The 15,329-nt window shown below is 41.3% G+C and overlaps 1 protein-coding gene across 6 annotated transcripts in view; it reads right to left on the bottom strand.

Annotated features, from left to right (window-relative positions):
- The window catches only part of jakmip1 (janus kinase and microtubule interacting protein 1), a 33,952-nt gene that overhangs the window by 11,921 nt on the left and 6,702 nt on the right, over positions 1 to 15,329 (bottom strand). Inside the window, exons 2-22 of one of the 6 annotated variants that reach the window (XM_056382812.1) lie at positions 14,659 to 14,968; positions 13,579 to 13,911; positions 12,661 to 12,822; positions 10,863 to 11,075; positions 10,188 to 10,343; positions 9,805 to 9,951; positions 9,363 to 9,533; positions 8,662 to 8,721; positions 7,162 to 7,290; positions 6,832 to 6,960; positions 6,589 to 6,672; positions 5,492 to 5,554; positions 4,681 to 4,779; positions 3,632 to 3,733; positions 3,489 to 3,542; positions 3,312 to 3,377; positions 3,061 to 3,129; positions 2,719 to 2,796; positions 1,446 to 1,655; positions 325 to 390; positions 27 to 72 (exon numbers count right to left, since the gene is read on the bottom strand). In XM_056382812.1, the coding sequence (XP_056238787.1) occupies positions 27 to 72; positions 325 to 390; positions 1,446 to 1,655; positions 2,719 to 2,796; positions 3,061 to 3,129; positions 3,312 to 3,377; positions 3,489 to 3,542; positions 3,632 to 3,733; positions 4,681 to 4,779; positions 5,492 to 5,554; positions 6,589 to 6,672; positions 6,832 to 6,960; positions 7,162 to 7,290; positions 8,662 to 8,721; positions 9,363 to 9,533; positions 9,805 to 9,951; positions 10,188 to 10,343; positions 10,863 to 11,075; positions 12,661 to 12,822; positions 13,579 to 13,911; positions 14,659 to 14,814 (2,593 nt within the window). In that variant the 5' untranslated portion in view covers positions 14,815 to 14,968. Of the gene's footprint in view, positions 1 to 26; positions 104 to 324; positions 391 to 1,445; positions 1,656 to 2,718; positions 2,797 to 3,060; positions 3,130 to 3,311; positions 3,378 to 3,488; positions 3,543 to 3,631; positions 3,734 to 4,680; positions 4,780 to 5,491; positions 5,555 to 6,588; positions 6,673 to 6,831; positions 6,961 to 7,161; positions 7,291 to 8,661; positions 8,722 to 9,362; positions 9,534 to 9,804; positions 9,952 to 10,187; positions 10,344 to 10,862; positions 11,076 to 12,660; positions 12,823 to 13,578; positions 13,912 to 14,658; positions 14,969 to 15,329 lie in introns of all 6 variants that reach the window. The other 5 variants (XM_056382814.1, XM_056382813.1, XM_056382815.1 and 2 more) reach the window with 5 other exon arrangements.

The following is a 15,329-nucleotide window of genomic DNA, read 5'->3' as shown; positions in this document are numbered from 1 at the left end:
ATGATACAGTGAATAGAAGGTGCTACCTGATGTGGGTCCATGGTCACTTTCATTAAGGCCAGAGAATAAATGCTAAAGAGAAAAACAAAAAGAGGAACAAAAACTAAAGGAACACAAGGGGTTTAATAAACAGGTGAAAAAAAGAGAGAGAAGAAAAATGGTGTCAAAAACTTTATACAATAACACATGACATCAGTATATTGGATGCAAACTCCCTCACATTCTCTGATGGCTTGTCCAGTTTTAGTTCACACTTGAACACTTTGTCTACCAACCATGACAGAAAGCTTCTCAGAAAGAAACAAATAAAATGTGAATATGTACCTTTTCCTCTATTTCCTTTATTTGCCTCTTTTGCAAGTCAATCCTGTCCTCCAGCTCTCTAATTCTCTGCAATGCAAAGACATAAGAGGTTAGGTGGTCAACATGTGTTCAAATATAAAACTAAGACCATTCGGCCACAGTCATTCCTTCACGCACAAAAAGAAGCAGATGATAAACAGTTAATAAGACCACGATCCAGCTATTCCTGTAACTACTCCAAATAGTCTGCCTCCTTCCCATCATGCCCTCTGTCTCCATGGTAGCTGTGTTGGGTAAGAATGGGCTGCCATGGCAACTGAAGAGCAGCTTTAAGTGTGAACAGTAGAAGTGAGTCCATCTGTGAGACTTTCAACCTGAGCAGCTTATTCACTGACTACTCTTTATTCACAACACATTTGCATGAACAGAAAAAAGGAAAAATACAAATTCTCATGCAAATTCACTAGGACAGGACAAGTTTTTGAATTTAATGTCATCTGTTTAATTAATCTTGGCCGATGCTGAATGTTGCAGCAGATGTATAGGCAAATGTTCAAATATAAGTCCAGTTACTAAGTTTAGAAAATTCGATCAGGTCTTAGTTACAAATATACAGTGTTGGTGTCCCATTAAAACTATGATTTCTGGCCTAAATTGAAGATTATATTCCTTATTTCTATCTTTAGATTCTTTACAAGCATTTTGATTAGTTAGTTTGTATTTCATGGGTTGATTAATAATGTTAGTAAGCTCATTCAGATGAGGTTTAAGGTGTTGTGGTTGTTGATGTGGTAAATGAATAATGTACTGTACAAGCCATGGGTGTAAAACTACTGTGAGGGCTGCAGTGTGGAGGGATACTGAAGGAGTGGGGGGTATTCAGATCACAATGATATACACAAACATACACACACACACACACACACACACACACACACACACACTCGTTCTGTTCATTTTCTCACTCGTCCACTTCTACATATGCACTTACAGGTGGAATCACAGGCACCACACACAGGGATACTGCATCTTTTTCAGAGCACCAGAGGTCTGGTGTGTTCAGACGACTCAGACAGGTACCAGGGGTCAGATTTAGGGTGGGTAGGGCTCAGTAACCTGACTCAATTTGTTATAAGCCTTACCTGCTGGGCCTGCTGTAGGAGCTCCATGCGCTCCTGTAAGATCTGACTGTCATACTGCCGGCTCTGCCGGAGAATCTGACGCCGCAGCTTGTCCACGGCTAGCCTCAGCTCCTCCCTCTGCCTGTCTGTCAGCGACTCGGCCACCGCTCGGCATGCCGGCTGCTCCTGCTGCAGAGCGCTATACAGCGTGGCCTCCAGCTCCTCGATCCTCTGCACAGCCACCCACATACAGATACACAAACACACATACATACACACACCCGGATGTGCACATGCGCATGCAGAAACCCACACAGGCATGCACAAGCGCACACATGGAGGCACACGCACACAGACAGATATACATATGCACACACACGCACACACACACACACACACACACACACGCACACACACGCACACACACACACACACACACCACTGTGACCATGGCAGATATGGAGAACAATGTTCCACTTCATGTTGGGTGTTAGACTTGGCTTTCACATGGTAACTTCATTATATTAAGAACACAAACCATGTTTTTATTCTGATGTCCAACTCTTCCAGAAAAGTTACCATGTAAAAAAGCATGCTTTCACCAACACAATATAAAGTGGGACCATAAACACAAACCAACACCAAAACTGACCAATAAAATGGTTAGAGTTATATGGAGAGTGGCCTAAGTGTTAACTGTTTTCTGGGTACAGTCTATTTAAGCCAGCGGGAGGGGACAATGTTTTAAGATCATTCATGCTAACAAATCTCAGATTTGAAATTGTATTAAACCTCTTTGTCTAAAAAATTTCTTTAACTTCACCAGGTGGCCACTTGAACCAAGTTACACAGAATATTCATAGAGACATTATATCTCTAAATTTTCTGCAATTTAAGAGAGTAAATCAGTGATGGGCCTTCTATAGAGATAAAGGAGAAGGCCAATTAACAAGAGGCCAAATACCCAATACCAATTTGTTTTCTTAGATTGTTTGCAGAATTTAGACTTCAGTGGTTAAAAGATGCAGTATCCCAACACAATCTGACAGATTTTACCTTCATGGAGCATGTTGCATTCATGATGTTTAATGGGATCCCAAATGTTTATGTGTCATGCTGGAATGATAATGTTGCACCCCTGCATTCCTGAATCATTTTATCATGAACCATTATGCCTTGTACACAACCTTGGTGAATGTTGTTATTAATATAAATGGGTGCATTTTATCTATTAGAGTGGCTTTGGCCATCCTCTGTGTAAAGGGGACAGGTCATACTGCCGCAGGCTCCATACCATGTAGGCCTGGTCCAAGGCTTGCTTCCTATAGTCCAGCTCTTCCTCGAGAAATCCTTTCTGCTTACTGAACAGCTCCTGCAACAAGACGTGACAAAATATAATACAGGGCATAGTATCACATGTGAATGGTAGTAGAATCAGTTACACTTTACAGTCTGGATAGGCTTTTTGACATTAGAACAGCAGAAACAAAACATGCAGGTAAATAGTTTGTTTTGTGTATATAATGAGGGAAGGTCAAGCATATGCATCTGACACAGAGAAAACAATTGAAGATTTGTGTACTCTAACGGTAAATTAATTGATGGATGTACTCTTACGGTAAATTGATTTTTTTACCTTGTCATTTTCCAGGTCGATCATCTTCTGTGTGAGAGCAGCTTCTGTGCTATCTATTTTTTTCAACCACTGTACAGGGAGGATTGGGTCAAAATTGGATAAGGGATTAATGCTTTCATCAAAGCAAAAAAAAAAAAAACTGTACTACTTTCATCCATATTTACCTTAACAAAAATGACAAAATGTAGTGGCTTTATTGATAATAAATGAAGTGTTATAGCAATGCGTGCCCACTGTGTGTCAGTAAGTACCTTTTCACATAGAGAGATCACTGTCCCTGCCTGGATCACTGCAACTTGCTCTTCATTTCTGAGATTCTACAGAAAATATAAGGAGGTAGAGTTATCATTAATTATAACTATGGCTGAGATTTTTTTTTAAAGTATGTATTAATATATATTATACTCCAACAGTGTGTTTGAACTCACCCCATTATCCCCCAGGATGTCCAGTTTCTTCATCAGTTCAGGAATGATTACATCCTGCACAGAGGTCAAAACCAGACATGATACCAACTGTGTAAAAGAGCCTTATAGGAAGAAAATTCTGGGTTTTGTGAATAAGTTTTCACCTTGATCCCCTCCTGGTGGCAGTAGAGCTGCAGGGCACTGCTGCTGTTCTCAGGGAACGTAGACATGTGGAGATTGAGGGCAGGAGATCTGCGCTCCCTCTCCTACCGGGGGTACATATAATGTTAATACTCACATACACACACCTAGAGTAAAACATAGTCCTTTCAGCAGAACTAACAAGGTTTCGACCAGAACTACAATAATGTTAAAAGTTCATCACACTGTGCCACTGGTGGTGAGCAGTGACACACAAAATGTGAATGATGGGTACTGAATGTAAAAGAGTGGAAATGGGAGTGAATGTGGGATTTACTTACATGACACTCAAAACATGGTCAGGATCTGCCAAAATGAGGGAGGTGGAAACCCATAGATTTAAATAATAAAACCAAACCAAACCAAAAAAGGGATTCAAAACACATGCTGAAACTTATGAATGTCCAAATTCTGGCAGGAAAGCTACATAAACAGATTCAAAATCAACTGATATGATTTATTGATTGAATGATGGTGATGCAATTATTATTATTAGAAAATACAATTAGATCTCTGTGTAGGTTTCTTGACTTTTTCCGGCACATGTACATTGCCAACTTAATTGTCAACACTAAAAATACCCAAAATACACCTCACTCTTAAAATGTCCTTAATTATTAATTAGCAATTAGCCATAACTGTTCATTCAGAAAACAAAACTCAGGACATGCAAAAATGAGAGACAAAATGAACAAAGATGGGAATGGATGGTGAACTTAAATACATTTTTATTCAATTAAAAATTATATTCATCTTAACACAACATTCTTTCATTTAAAGAAATATTCCAGTTCAGTGGAGGGGGGTAAATACACAGCTGCCATGCAAAACAAGGAAACACAGATGCATACAGAGGGGGACTCAAGTGAGTTTCAGTGAACAGTCTGTCTCTCAGTCAGTCAGTCAGTCAGTCTGTCTGTCTGGTGAGTCACTGTATGTAGGTCTTGCGTCTTGAGCTGACATTGTTGTTGTCGCCTCCTGGTGACAGTTTGACGCTGGTACAGTCTCTTACTTCCAATTCCAGCACCCTGAATTCCAGTAGCTCATTCTGGTCTCGAGCATCCTGAACCTCAGCCTGTAGCCGCGACTCCGCCTGCTGCAACGCACACATCTATGGACACACACACGCACATCTTTGTAACACAAATGAAATGGTATGGAGTGTTTTCACTGATTTATAAAGTAGTTACTAAGGATATTGGATGTCCTGGAGTTGTATTTTACATATTTGAATTAGCAAGCAAGTGTGATCCCAAATTTACAATCTCTGTAGGAGCATTGAATCTACTCTACTGTAATTTCCCCTTTCTCCACAGATTGAGGACGTGCTGTGAGTAGCATTGCTTTGTTTCCCTTGTATCCACAGAATTAACACTCGCTGTGAGTATTGAACTAAAGTTAACTAAAACTTTTGATACTGCGTTAAATGTGTCAGTAGCACAGAGTATTGAAATCATTCATGCAATCATACTCTTCTTTATTAATGTTTTGCTTAAACAGTTGCTGTTTTATATATGTACACACACACACACACATATACATATATATATATATGTTTGTGTGTGTGTGTGTGTGTGTGTGTGTTCGTGTTCTTTTAAAGAAAAACAGGGGTTATAGAAAATATATAAATATATGTTTATATTTCTCATAGTAAAGCATAGTTTTTGTATCGGTACCGTAACTCAGGTGCTGCGTCACAACTAGTGTTGAGAAATTCAGCCCTGATTGACGCTAAGTACAGAGATGCAATGACATCTTGACACAGTATCTATGCTGGCAATAAAGTGATGCATTAAAACTGAGTATATGCTAATGCAATCTACCTTCTCGTGAAGTTCCTGGTTGGTCCTGAGCATGTACTGCTTCTCTTCCACCCACTTTGAATCCTGCCATAACAACCAAACACAACATCAGCAAGAAATGACACTAGCAACAACAGGAAAGGAAGGAAAGGATCCCGACAACCACGTGTAATGAACAAAACAGTCAGTAACACAATCAGCCAACTCAAAACCTACAGGTAACACATGTGACATATCTACTGTATTTACAAATGACGCATGCAAATGTAACATAGACACAAACAGACAGGAACAGAGTGGCGGTAGCATAAGTTTATTGATTAAGAGAAATAAATAGAGCCCACTCCTGAGATAACAGAGGAAAAAAGAGCTGAATTCACAGTCATCCAGAGTTCACAGTAACAGGAGGAGCAGAAGGCAATCTGAGCTGAAAAACAGCAGAGCAGCAAATCAAAATAACAGAGCTGGATCAAGCCAGAGTGGAACAGGCAACAGGCAGTAAAAATGCAGTAACACAAAGAAACAATTTGACAACAAATGAAGAAACTAAGAGTATTGATATAATGCATCATAATAGTTTTAGTGTTCCTCATGATATTCTTTATAGTATTTATAATTATCGCCTTGCTCAAAGTCATTATTTCTTTAAATATACGTAGTTTTGACAAAATAGGCAAGGCTTTTCTTCTACGCATGAAAAGGTTTGGCTTAGTTCTTAGACCAAAATGTTTCATGATGACAAATAAAATAAACTAAAATCAACGTAAACTGTGTATTTTCATATTCAGAAATATGTGAGATATTACTAGATTAAGATCTTGTATATTTATTTACTCATAGCTGACAGGAATCAAAGTGGTTAGGCCTCCTCTCTGTGGTCGACCGCACAGAAAGACCCAACAAGAAACATAACCAACAACATGAAGGACAGAGGGTGAGGCAGAGCATGCAGGCACAGAGCTGTGACACCACGCATGCAGGAAGTGACATTACAGGATTCTGCGGAAGACCTGGTCGGCATAGCGCCAGCCCAGGAGCAGAGCAGCCAGACAGACATGCAGGAGGGCCAGTGAGAGCAGGACCACAGAGCTCCTGTCCCCATCCCTTGTCTTTGTTACCTGCCCCCTCTCTGCCAAGGCTTTCTCCAGGTCAACGATCTTGGCCTGGCAGCTGCTGAGCTCTGACTGCAGCTGCTCACGTGTCTGTGGGAGGGAAGGTCAGCCATCAGGGACCAGATTGCAAATCAGACAAAAGCAGAATAGAAACTGAAAACTTTCCAAGGTACTACTGCAAAATGTGTAAACTCTAACTACTAGGGGAATGGTAGAGGAGGCAGAGAGATGAAAAGTGATGGTACAAACCCTGGCTTCCCTCTCAGCATCCAGAGAGCCCCCGGTCTGTTCTTGCAGGAGGGCGTACGCCCGCTGAAGAGCCTGGTACTCTCTGGTGAGTTGACGGAAACGAAGCTCTGACTCCTCACGGGAAACACTCTGTGGTGCCAAGAAGGACAGGGTGAAACTAACACACAAACCTTTACCTTAACTTATCTCTGATTCTGTCAATTATTTTTCAATGTCCTGCCTTATTTTTGGCAAGTTCTCTCAAAATTTATGCAGCACATCTTTCGGCTGACTGAAAAATAGAATATAGTTGAAATTATTTCATTCAATGTAGACAATTCATTTTGTTACCTCTTCCAAATCTTCCTCTGGGGTGGCAGGTGTGCGGTCAGTGAGGTCAGTGTTATAGGAGGTGAGAGAGGAAGTCTCAGAGTCAATGGACTCCTCATCAAATCCAAAATATGTCTCCACAACATGCCTCTGTAGTGAGGAGTAGAGGAGTAGAGGATTTGCACATTGTTAAATCAAAACCTTACATACATTTTTTATAGAAAGCCAGTCTGTCTGTCAAACATTCAACCAGATTGTATCGCACCTGATTTCAAATGACAGAATTCCCATTTTGAAGTCAGTTAAGTTTCTAATACACCACACGTATGACTAAGTTTCAAAAATGCTTCCATTTGTACAGTAATAGTTAATTCAATAACATTTTGTCTAATCCAGGTACTGTCACTCTCTCACTGATCTCAGTTTAAGCAAATCAGATCAAGTCTCTGCATGTCCATTACTTCTTTCTTTGTATTAACTTTTCCAAACCTCAGAGTCCTTACCATCATGTTTATAAGTCATCTCCTGGCAACCAGAGAAGTAAAGGCAAACCAGGGCACACAGGCAAATGAAGGAAGAGAAGTAGAGGATAAAGAGGATGTACTCCGTCATTGTGGTACCAGAAAAACAGTAACTATAAACAAACCCCTAGATTATGTTTATTATATATGGACTACACCAGCTGATCTATACAGCGCTTTGCAGGCCTGTCCACAAAGCACAACTGCTTTCCGTCGCACTCCTACACAAAATGGAAAAGCTGACAACAAAGCCTCTGGTTACAATCAAACTACTCCTGCAGAAAAATCAAAAGGCAAGCTTCAGATTGTTTTTGTCTCCGTGCTCATGAAATCTGCTGCTGTGTTAAATTCCCAAAAAGAGAAACAGATTGCTGGGTGCAAGTCCAAGAGCCAAGGTGCGTTGACCAAACCTGCATCCACCGCGCCAAGGTGACAAACTGCTTCCAGCAGGAGAGAGATAAGACAGTCCTCCTCATAGCAACATCACCGGGCTTAAAATGTTCCCCGAGGTATTAGCTCAAACATGCACACTCAAATGCACACAAGTATCACAGCAATTATTTTTTCTAACACACCTCACCTCACCCAATTTGTTGTTTTCATCCCTTCTCTCTTTATTCTCATACAAGGAAGAACAGATAAACAAAGATGCAAACTGCTGCTCACAAATGAAGCTTGTAGTTTTTTTCATGAATGTATTCACGGTCCTAAAATAACACAAAATATACACTAGTAGAACATTTTTTTTCCATTAGCCTGGCATGGTTCGTGCAGAAGTTGCACGTGTTCAGCGTGATGTTCCCAGCTGTGAGGGATACTGTCATTATTGTCTCCTGAGCCCAATTAAACACAAACACAAACACAAACACACACACACACACACACACACACACAATCAAGTGAAAACAGTGCTTAAGCATCAGTCAAGCACAGACAGGGTAGTTGCTTAGTTACACACCACTGGGTTAACAGAGTTTTTAAAACACTCACGGACACTTACTTTTGTCAGTTTGAGAGGTTTCCTCCTGTTCTTTTTGCTCATCACCAAACGATCACGTTCCTAAAAACAAGCACAGAGCAAAACAACAGACTTGAGATTCAGACATGCCTCAATCAGCTGCACCACCTTCACACAATTCAGTCAAGACATTAACTGTCATCAGAATATTTCATGCAGAAGTGTCAATTTTTTCAGTTTCTTCAACTTTCAGGGTGAAAGGAGAACATAAGAAATGAAAACCAAACTGTTCCAATAACTGAGATTAATTGCTAATGGTGGACAGCAAACAATAGCATCACAGGAATAAAGCATGTGGGTTGAAGCTCTAGAAAATGAGGGAATTAGCACCTTGTGACGAGTCGGGCTGTGATGGGAAGGTAAAGACAATAATGTGGGAGGGTAAAATGGGAGAAGATGAATAAATGAGAAAATCTCTGCTGAATTCGAGATTGTGTAGACATTTGTGGAAGCCAAAAACACTTTCCACCAGACACAACCACTGAGCCTCCTGAAAATATATAACTTATTTTCGTAATCCAGAGGGATCCAAAAGGCAGAGAGGAGCAGCAATTGGGGGCTTTTAAATACTTTCGTAATGTGATGCCCCGACTTCGGGCAGGGTGAAATCAAAGAAATGGATGAAATCTGTATGTAAAAGGTATAACAGGCATCAGTCCTGGTGGTTTGAGTAAAATCCTGACCTGCGTGAGCTCGTCAATGATGCCACGTTGCTCAGCAACCTGCAGCTTGAGGAACTCCACTTCCTGTTCCTCGTGGGCATGGCTAAGGTCTGTCAGGGAACTCGGCCGCTTGAGCTGCGGTTGAATGGCTTGTTGTTGTGAGGGTGGCCGAGAGGAGGAGGCTTTCTCCTTCTGAGGGAGGGACAGAGAAGGAGAGGCCGAATGTGGTTGAAGAGAATTATTTCATGCTTTTCCTCAAATGGCCACTAGAGGTCCTGTTTCTATTTTAATTAAATTCTCAGTGACACTGAAAGTACCACAACAAAACCCCTCTTTCTCAACAGATGAAAGCTAAAATAGTTGTTATTTTCTACTAGTATTTGAACTTTGAATTCATCTTTAACTACAAAGAAGAGAGAGACAACAGAGAGCAGAGGTAAACCACATGCTGGGTGCAGCTCACCATCTCAGCGTTCTCTCGGCTCAGGTTCTTGAGTTTCTCCTCCATGCGTTGCAGCGTTTGCAAGAGGTCGTCATTCTTCTTGGACAGGCGCTTGTTCTTCTCAAACATGGGCTTCATCTGGCTCTCTGCCTCTCGGACTCGCTTTAACTGGACAGAGGAAGGAAACGGGAGGGAAACATTGTAATCTTAAGTCTTCCCCTCTAGTCACACAAAGTTTGAGCAGGAGAGGAAAGATCAGGGCTGGAGTTAGAAAATGAGATGTTTTAATAAAGCTTTCATAGGCATGTACTGTATGTTTATCTGTTTTTATGTGTGTATATCTGGCCACAGTTTGCATGCCTATAATCACTGCACGTATGTACTTCTGCATGTGTGTTCCTCACTAGTTCATTCCGCTCGTCGGCCAGCAGTGCATTTCTGTCCTCCAGCTTCCTGATGACGGAGTGGAGCTCTGCAATCTTCAGCTGGAACCTCCTCGTGTCACGCTCCTCCACCTCCTGTTGAGCAGGGGGAAGAGGAGAAGAGGAGGAAGACAAAAACTGAACAAAGGGAAAACATGCAGACAGGCAGGCAGGTAATGGAGATGGATGGGAGAGGGGGTGTGATTGGATGATGGATGAGTTGGCATGTCACATTGTCACTGTGAACCTGTGCAGTATACACAGTATATCCACATGATTCTCATCAATATATGAGCTGTATGTGCATTTGTGACTGAGTGGGCAGATATACAGTACAGTGTGGAGACCTCCAATATGATAGGTAGTCTTACATGTCCATAGAAACAAATTATAGATTCACTCAAAGTCTACAGGTGTCCCTGAATTTCCTTAAAAACTAAAATTGTGGGGTAGAAGACCTGCTAGAGAAACACAAACAGAATAGTGCTACAGATAAAGTTTAATGTTTGAAAGTTTTAAAGTCCAATAAAAGTTTTAATCATGAATTAGAAAAGATTGTGCACATTTCAGAGTTCCTGTTACATTACAAGTGTATTCAGGCCTTCATGCACATGTTCAGATGCATATGTGTACATTTGGTCTTGTTTCTGAATTTACCTGGTTGTTGAGCAGGTCCGTGTTGTCTCCTAGCCCAGGCACCACCTCTCTCTTTGGGCTGCCGTGGTTGTGTCTCTCAGCCTCTCGTACCTGGCCCAGCTGCTCATCCAGGGCTTCCTTCTGGAGCTGAAGCTTCTGGGCGTAGCCTGCCTGCGCCCCCAACTCTCTCTCCAGAGCACACACCACCCGGTCCTTTGCCTTCAACTCATCCATCTACGAGAGGGACGAATAGCAACAGGGTGGTGAATGGTGGTCAGACAGTTTTACATTTAAACTTAGTAACAGCCCACATTATTATTACGAAAAATATAATAATAAAAATCATAATAAATGACACTATTTACTTCAGGTATTTCTGTGATCATGCTGGAGATACTCTATCAACATGATTATGAAATTCATCACAAATTGATCTTGAGCTATTATTTCACTTTTAACACCAATGTGTGTGTGTATCTTGTTTAATAAAGTTTGTTTTTGTTCTGTTGATTTCGGTGTGAACAATTAGGCTAAGTGTAATAAAGTTCTTACTCCTGTGACCCACAGTCTCCTCCATCAGTCTGACAAGATCTATGCTCCAATGGCCGAGAACAGAATGAGGGAGTGACAGTGTTTTAGCTTTTAACACAGTGTCCTCCAGCTCTGATTAATTTATGGAGCTTTGTTCTTGCTCTATGTCACACAGCCTCTTCTGACAAATGTTCCAACTTCTACTTCCCATCACATTTAGCTCTTTAACACTGGTATTTCCTGCACTGCCTATATCCATCCTACAGCCACGCTTTATCCATTTACTCCTGTTTCCAAATATTAAGTCTCAAACATTCCTTTGCTAACAATGATGCCTGTTATTGTAGTCCTACTGTATGTAATAGGTTAATGAGTAACAGCATGTATACAGATTTTATTTTGGCAGATAAGCACCACATGGTGAGATAGACAGTGCAGCAATTAGCCTCCGACCGCCACGATGACGAGATAAACTCTGGGCTGGGACTGAACTTCAGAAGCAGGAAAACAGATGTCGGTGTGTGAGGGACATTGGTGATATTCAAATATGGTTGGGACAGAGAAGGACTATGAAAATAACAGCTGCTGGATTTGTTAAGATAACTTATCACTGAGGAATAATATTATATGGTTTATAAGGCAGTGTAAGCTCTGTCTTTTCATAGTATATATTACAGCCTCCTATTATGTAATTTAATTGAGGTCAACTCATTGTGATGGACATAACAGGACATGTTTTTCTTTCCAATAGAGGTCTGCAGGGAAGTAATCATATATGGTCTTAAATTTTAAAGGACCTGAAAAACTATTTTCTCAATCTGTTAGTTTTGCACCAATTAGGATTTAACAACATTTTAATTTAAATGTCATGATAGTTATGGGATTGTTTGCTTATTCTGCCGAGCCACAGTCATGGTCAAACCACACACAGTCCTGATGAGGCAGATTAGCTCAGTTTTTCCATGTAAAACATTTAATAAGTAATTAAATGTTACATCATAACTACTTATTTAATGATGAATATTTGAGTTTTTAAGATATATTAGACAATCTTGGTATGTTGACACTCTAAATATGAATTTGTTAACTGGCATGGAAAGGTAAATAAATGTTAAATGTACTGAATAATTTCTAAGTTTTGATTATCTGCTGAGTAGCATCTATGAAATATTACAGTCACCATCAACAGTGTCTTTTGGCAATATTTTAATTTAGTAGCTTTTATGTCAAGACTTAGCTGGTGGCCACTTTAGATAATGTTATGCTTCCCAGCAGCATGTGGTCTCACCAGTCGGCGGATGTCTTTCTCACAGTCTCGTTTGATACGATGCACCTCATCTTGGTGCTGTTGGTAAGCTGTGCGGAGATCTGCTGCTTTTGCTTTATCAGCCTGCAGAGCATTTGCCAGCGCCTCCTCAGCCTGTTTCCTGGCTGTCTTCTGTTCCTGGATCTAAAAGACCACACAGACATACACAGACACACAGACACACAGACACACAGACACAGACACAGACACAGACACAGACACACACAATAATATTGATACACACAAAAACAACAAAGAGAGAGATACTCTGGTTTTTATAAACACGTGTCCCATCCCATTAAACAGCTGTAATGATAGATGCCCTGTTTGTTTGGAAGGCTAATGTGAAACAATAGCTTGGCAACAGGCTTTTCCATCCTGCTTCCTGTTTTTCAGCAGTGAATTTACAAAGGTTTACCCAGTCCCACATCAACACTCAACAATGACACACACATAAAGTATGTACATATGCACATGTACATTCACATAATGTCCTCACAATGACAACTTTCCACAAAAACATTGTTTGTTTATCTGAGAACAACATACAGTGCCCTCAGAAAATATTCAATCCACGACACTTGTTTGACAGTTTTGTGCGGTCAAAGCCCTAATATGAAAGAAACACCACGACAGGCATTTAAACTGACAGTTGATGCCAATGTTGAGTGTTTACTGGCATTGCTGTATTGACAATAAGCAGAGCGTTCTGAGGTACATTAGGCTGAGCTCTACTTTGTGAAAGGAAGAACAAACTAGATATGGTGTGAAAGCAGCATTAGGACTATACTCAGTGTATTAGGTGATATCACGGGTCCTACTTCCATATTTTTCCACAATGTATTTTGGAAGCATAATCAATACTGCATTACTGTCGCTTATATGCATGCTACCATTTACCTCCTGCTGTAGCTTTAGCCTCTCCCCATCAAAAGCCCTCCTGGCCTCTTCCCGAGCCTCTCCAAGAAGAGCATTTTTGAGCTTATCAGCAGCTCCATCTCTCAGTGCGTTTACAAGCCCCTGGAGCCTCTGCACCTCTGTATCCCGGATCTTGATGGCCCGGGCCAGCTCGGACTCATGCTGCCGCGCCAAGGTCTCACGGGCAGCCGCTATCTCACGTAGCTTTTCTTCGTGGAGTTTGGCACGCAGGTCAGTGAGTGCCACAGCATGTTTATGTTGTTCGAGCTCCCGAGCCTGCCGCTGCTCCTGGAGCCGCTCACGGAGCTTACATACCTGGTGGAGACACGGTAAGAAGGAATACTCCCGTCAACCAGTCATCGTGATTTACAGTATATCATCAGTCCCCAGTGTGTTCATCCATTTGCCCAGATTGTGTGCAGTAGGGCTGCCCGATAAACCTAATAGTTGACCAAGTTTTGATTGGTCAGGGTGTGACAGCAAAAAAAAACATCAAACTCCACAGGCAGTGGTGACACTCAGTCAGTCACAGGATGATATTGTTTACATGGCTGGTCCCTGCAGTTATTAGATAGTGATTTAATATGTTGGGCAGGAAATCCAAAGCATGGGATCATTTTGAGAGGAAAAAAAGAAAAAAGAGCCTAATATCATTCCTCAACCTCTAACAGGGCTTATCATTCAAACATGTAAGCAGCCTAATGCTAGCCACTTAGCATTAGCCTGGCTAGCCTAGATAAATATTATCCAAAATAAAATGGATGCATAATAAGCTCTTATTATAAGTATGGTTACTCTTATTATGAGTAACCATATATTACTATAAGTATTATAAGTATAGTATAAGTAGTGCAGTTTCTTGTAAGTGTACTTGTATTGAATATTAGCTGCAGCTAAAAAGCATTTTCTACTTTATGACTGTGAGCCTGTGTTAATAAGTGATCACTTCTAAATTATTCTTCAACAATGTCCACTTTCTCCTTCCTCTGCTTCTTCTAAAGGGGACTATGTATCTACTGCCACTGCCATCATTTTTCTGCACTTCTTCTTCCTCCCCCTCACCTTGCCCCGCTCCTGCTGCAGCTCAATCTGGGTGTCCATGAGTTTGCTCCTCAGCTCCTCGTTGGTGGTCTGCACTGAGTCAACCATCACCTCCGATTTCTCCGGCTTCCTTCCCTTTTTCAGGGGTGGGGCCGCAGGGGGTGTGGATGATGACATAGCACTCTAGCCGCCCAGTCAGGACGGACATAAGAGTGCCAGGTGTGGCAAAATGGAGGAGAGACTCAGTTGCTGCTCCTCCTCCTTGTGAGACCCTGCATCACCATCATGTGGTTGTCAAGTCTACATCGTTGCTGGAGGATGCTGAGAGTTTCTGTTTGACCGAGACAGACAGACAAACAGACAGAAAAGGTGGAAAAAGGGTGAGTCAGTGTTAAAAGAACTGGGTTAACGAAACTATTCTGCACAATACACTGGACCCAAGCCACATGACACACTCCAGGCTGGGGAAAACAGACTATTTTTGGGACTAACATTTACACTCTCCTCTGGCACCCTCTTCTCTCCAACATATACACGTGGGTCATTTATCATCATCCTATTCCAGTCCCCGGGCTGTACTTAGAAGCTACACGGAGCATGAAAATGTGTCTGGCCACCATGGTTATGGTCCCTAGCCTCCAACATCTCACTGGACCCTTCTTTCCTTCAGTAGATGAATAAATTCATCCTTT

The sequence above is a fragment of the Seriola aureovittata genome, chromosome 8 (genome assembly GCF_021018895.1).
Source record: "Seriola aureovittata isolate HTS-2021-v1 ecotype China chromosome 8, ASM2101889v1, whole genome shotgun sequence".
Lineage (NCBI taxonomy): Eukaryota > Metazoa > Chordata > Actinopteri > Carangiformes > Carangidae > Seriola > Seriola aureovittata.
Note: the sequence above shows the minus strand (reverse complement) of the source record. Positions and strands in the feature narration are given on the sequence as shown.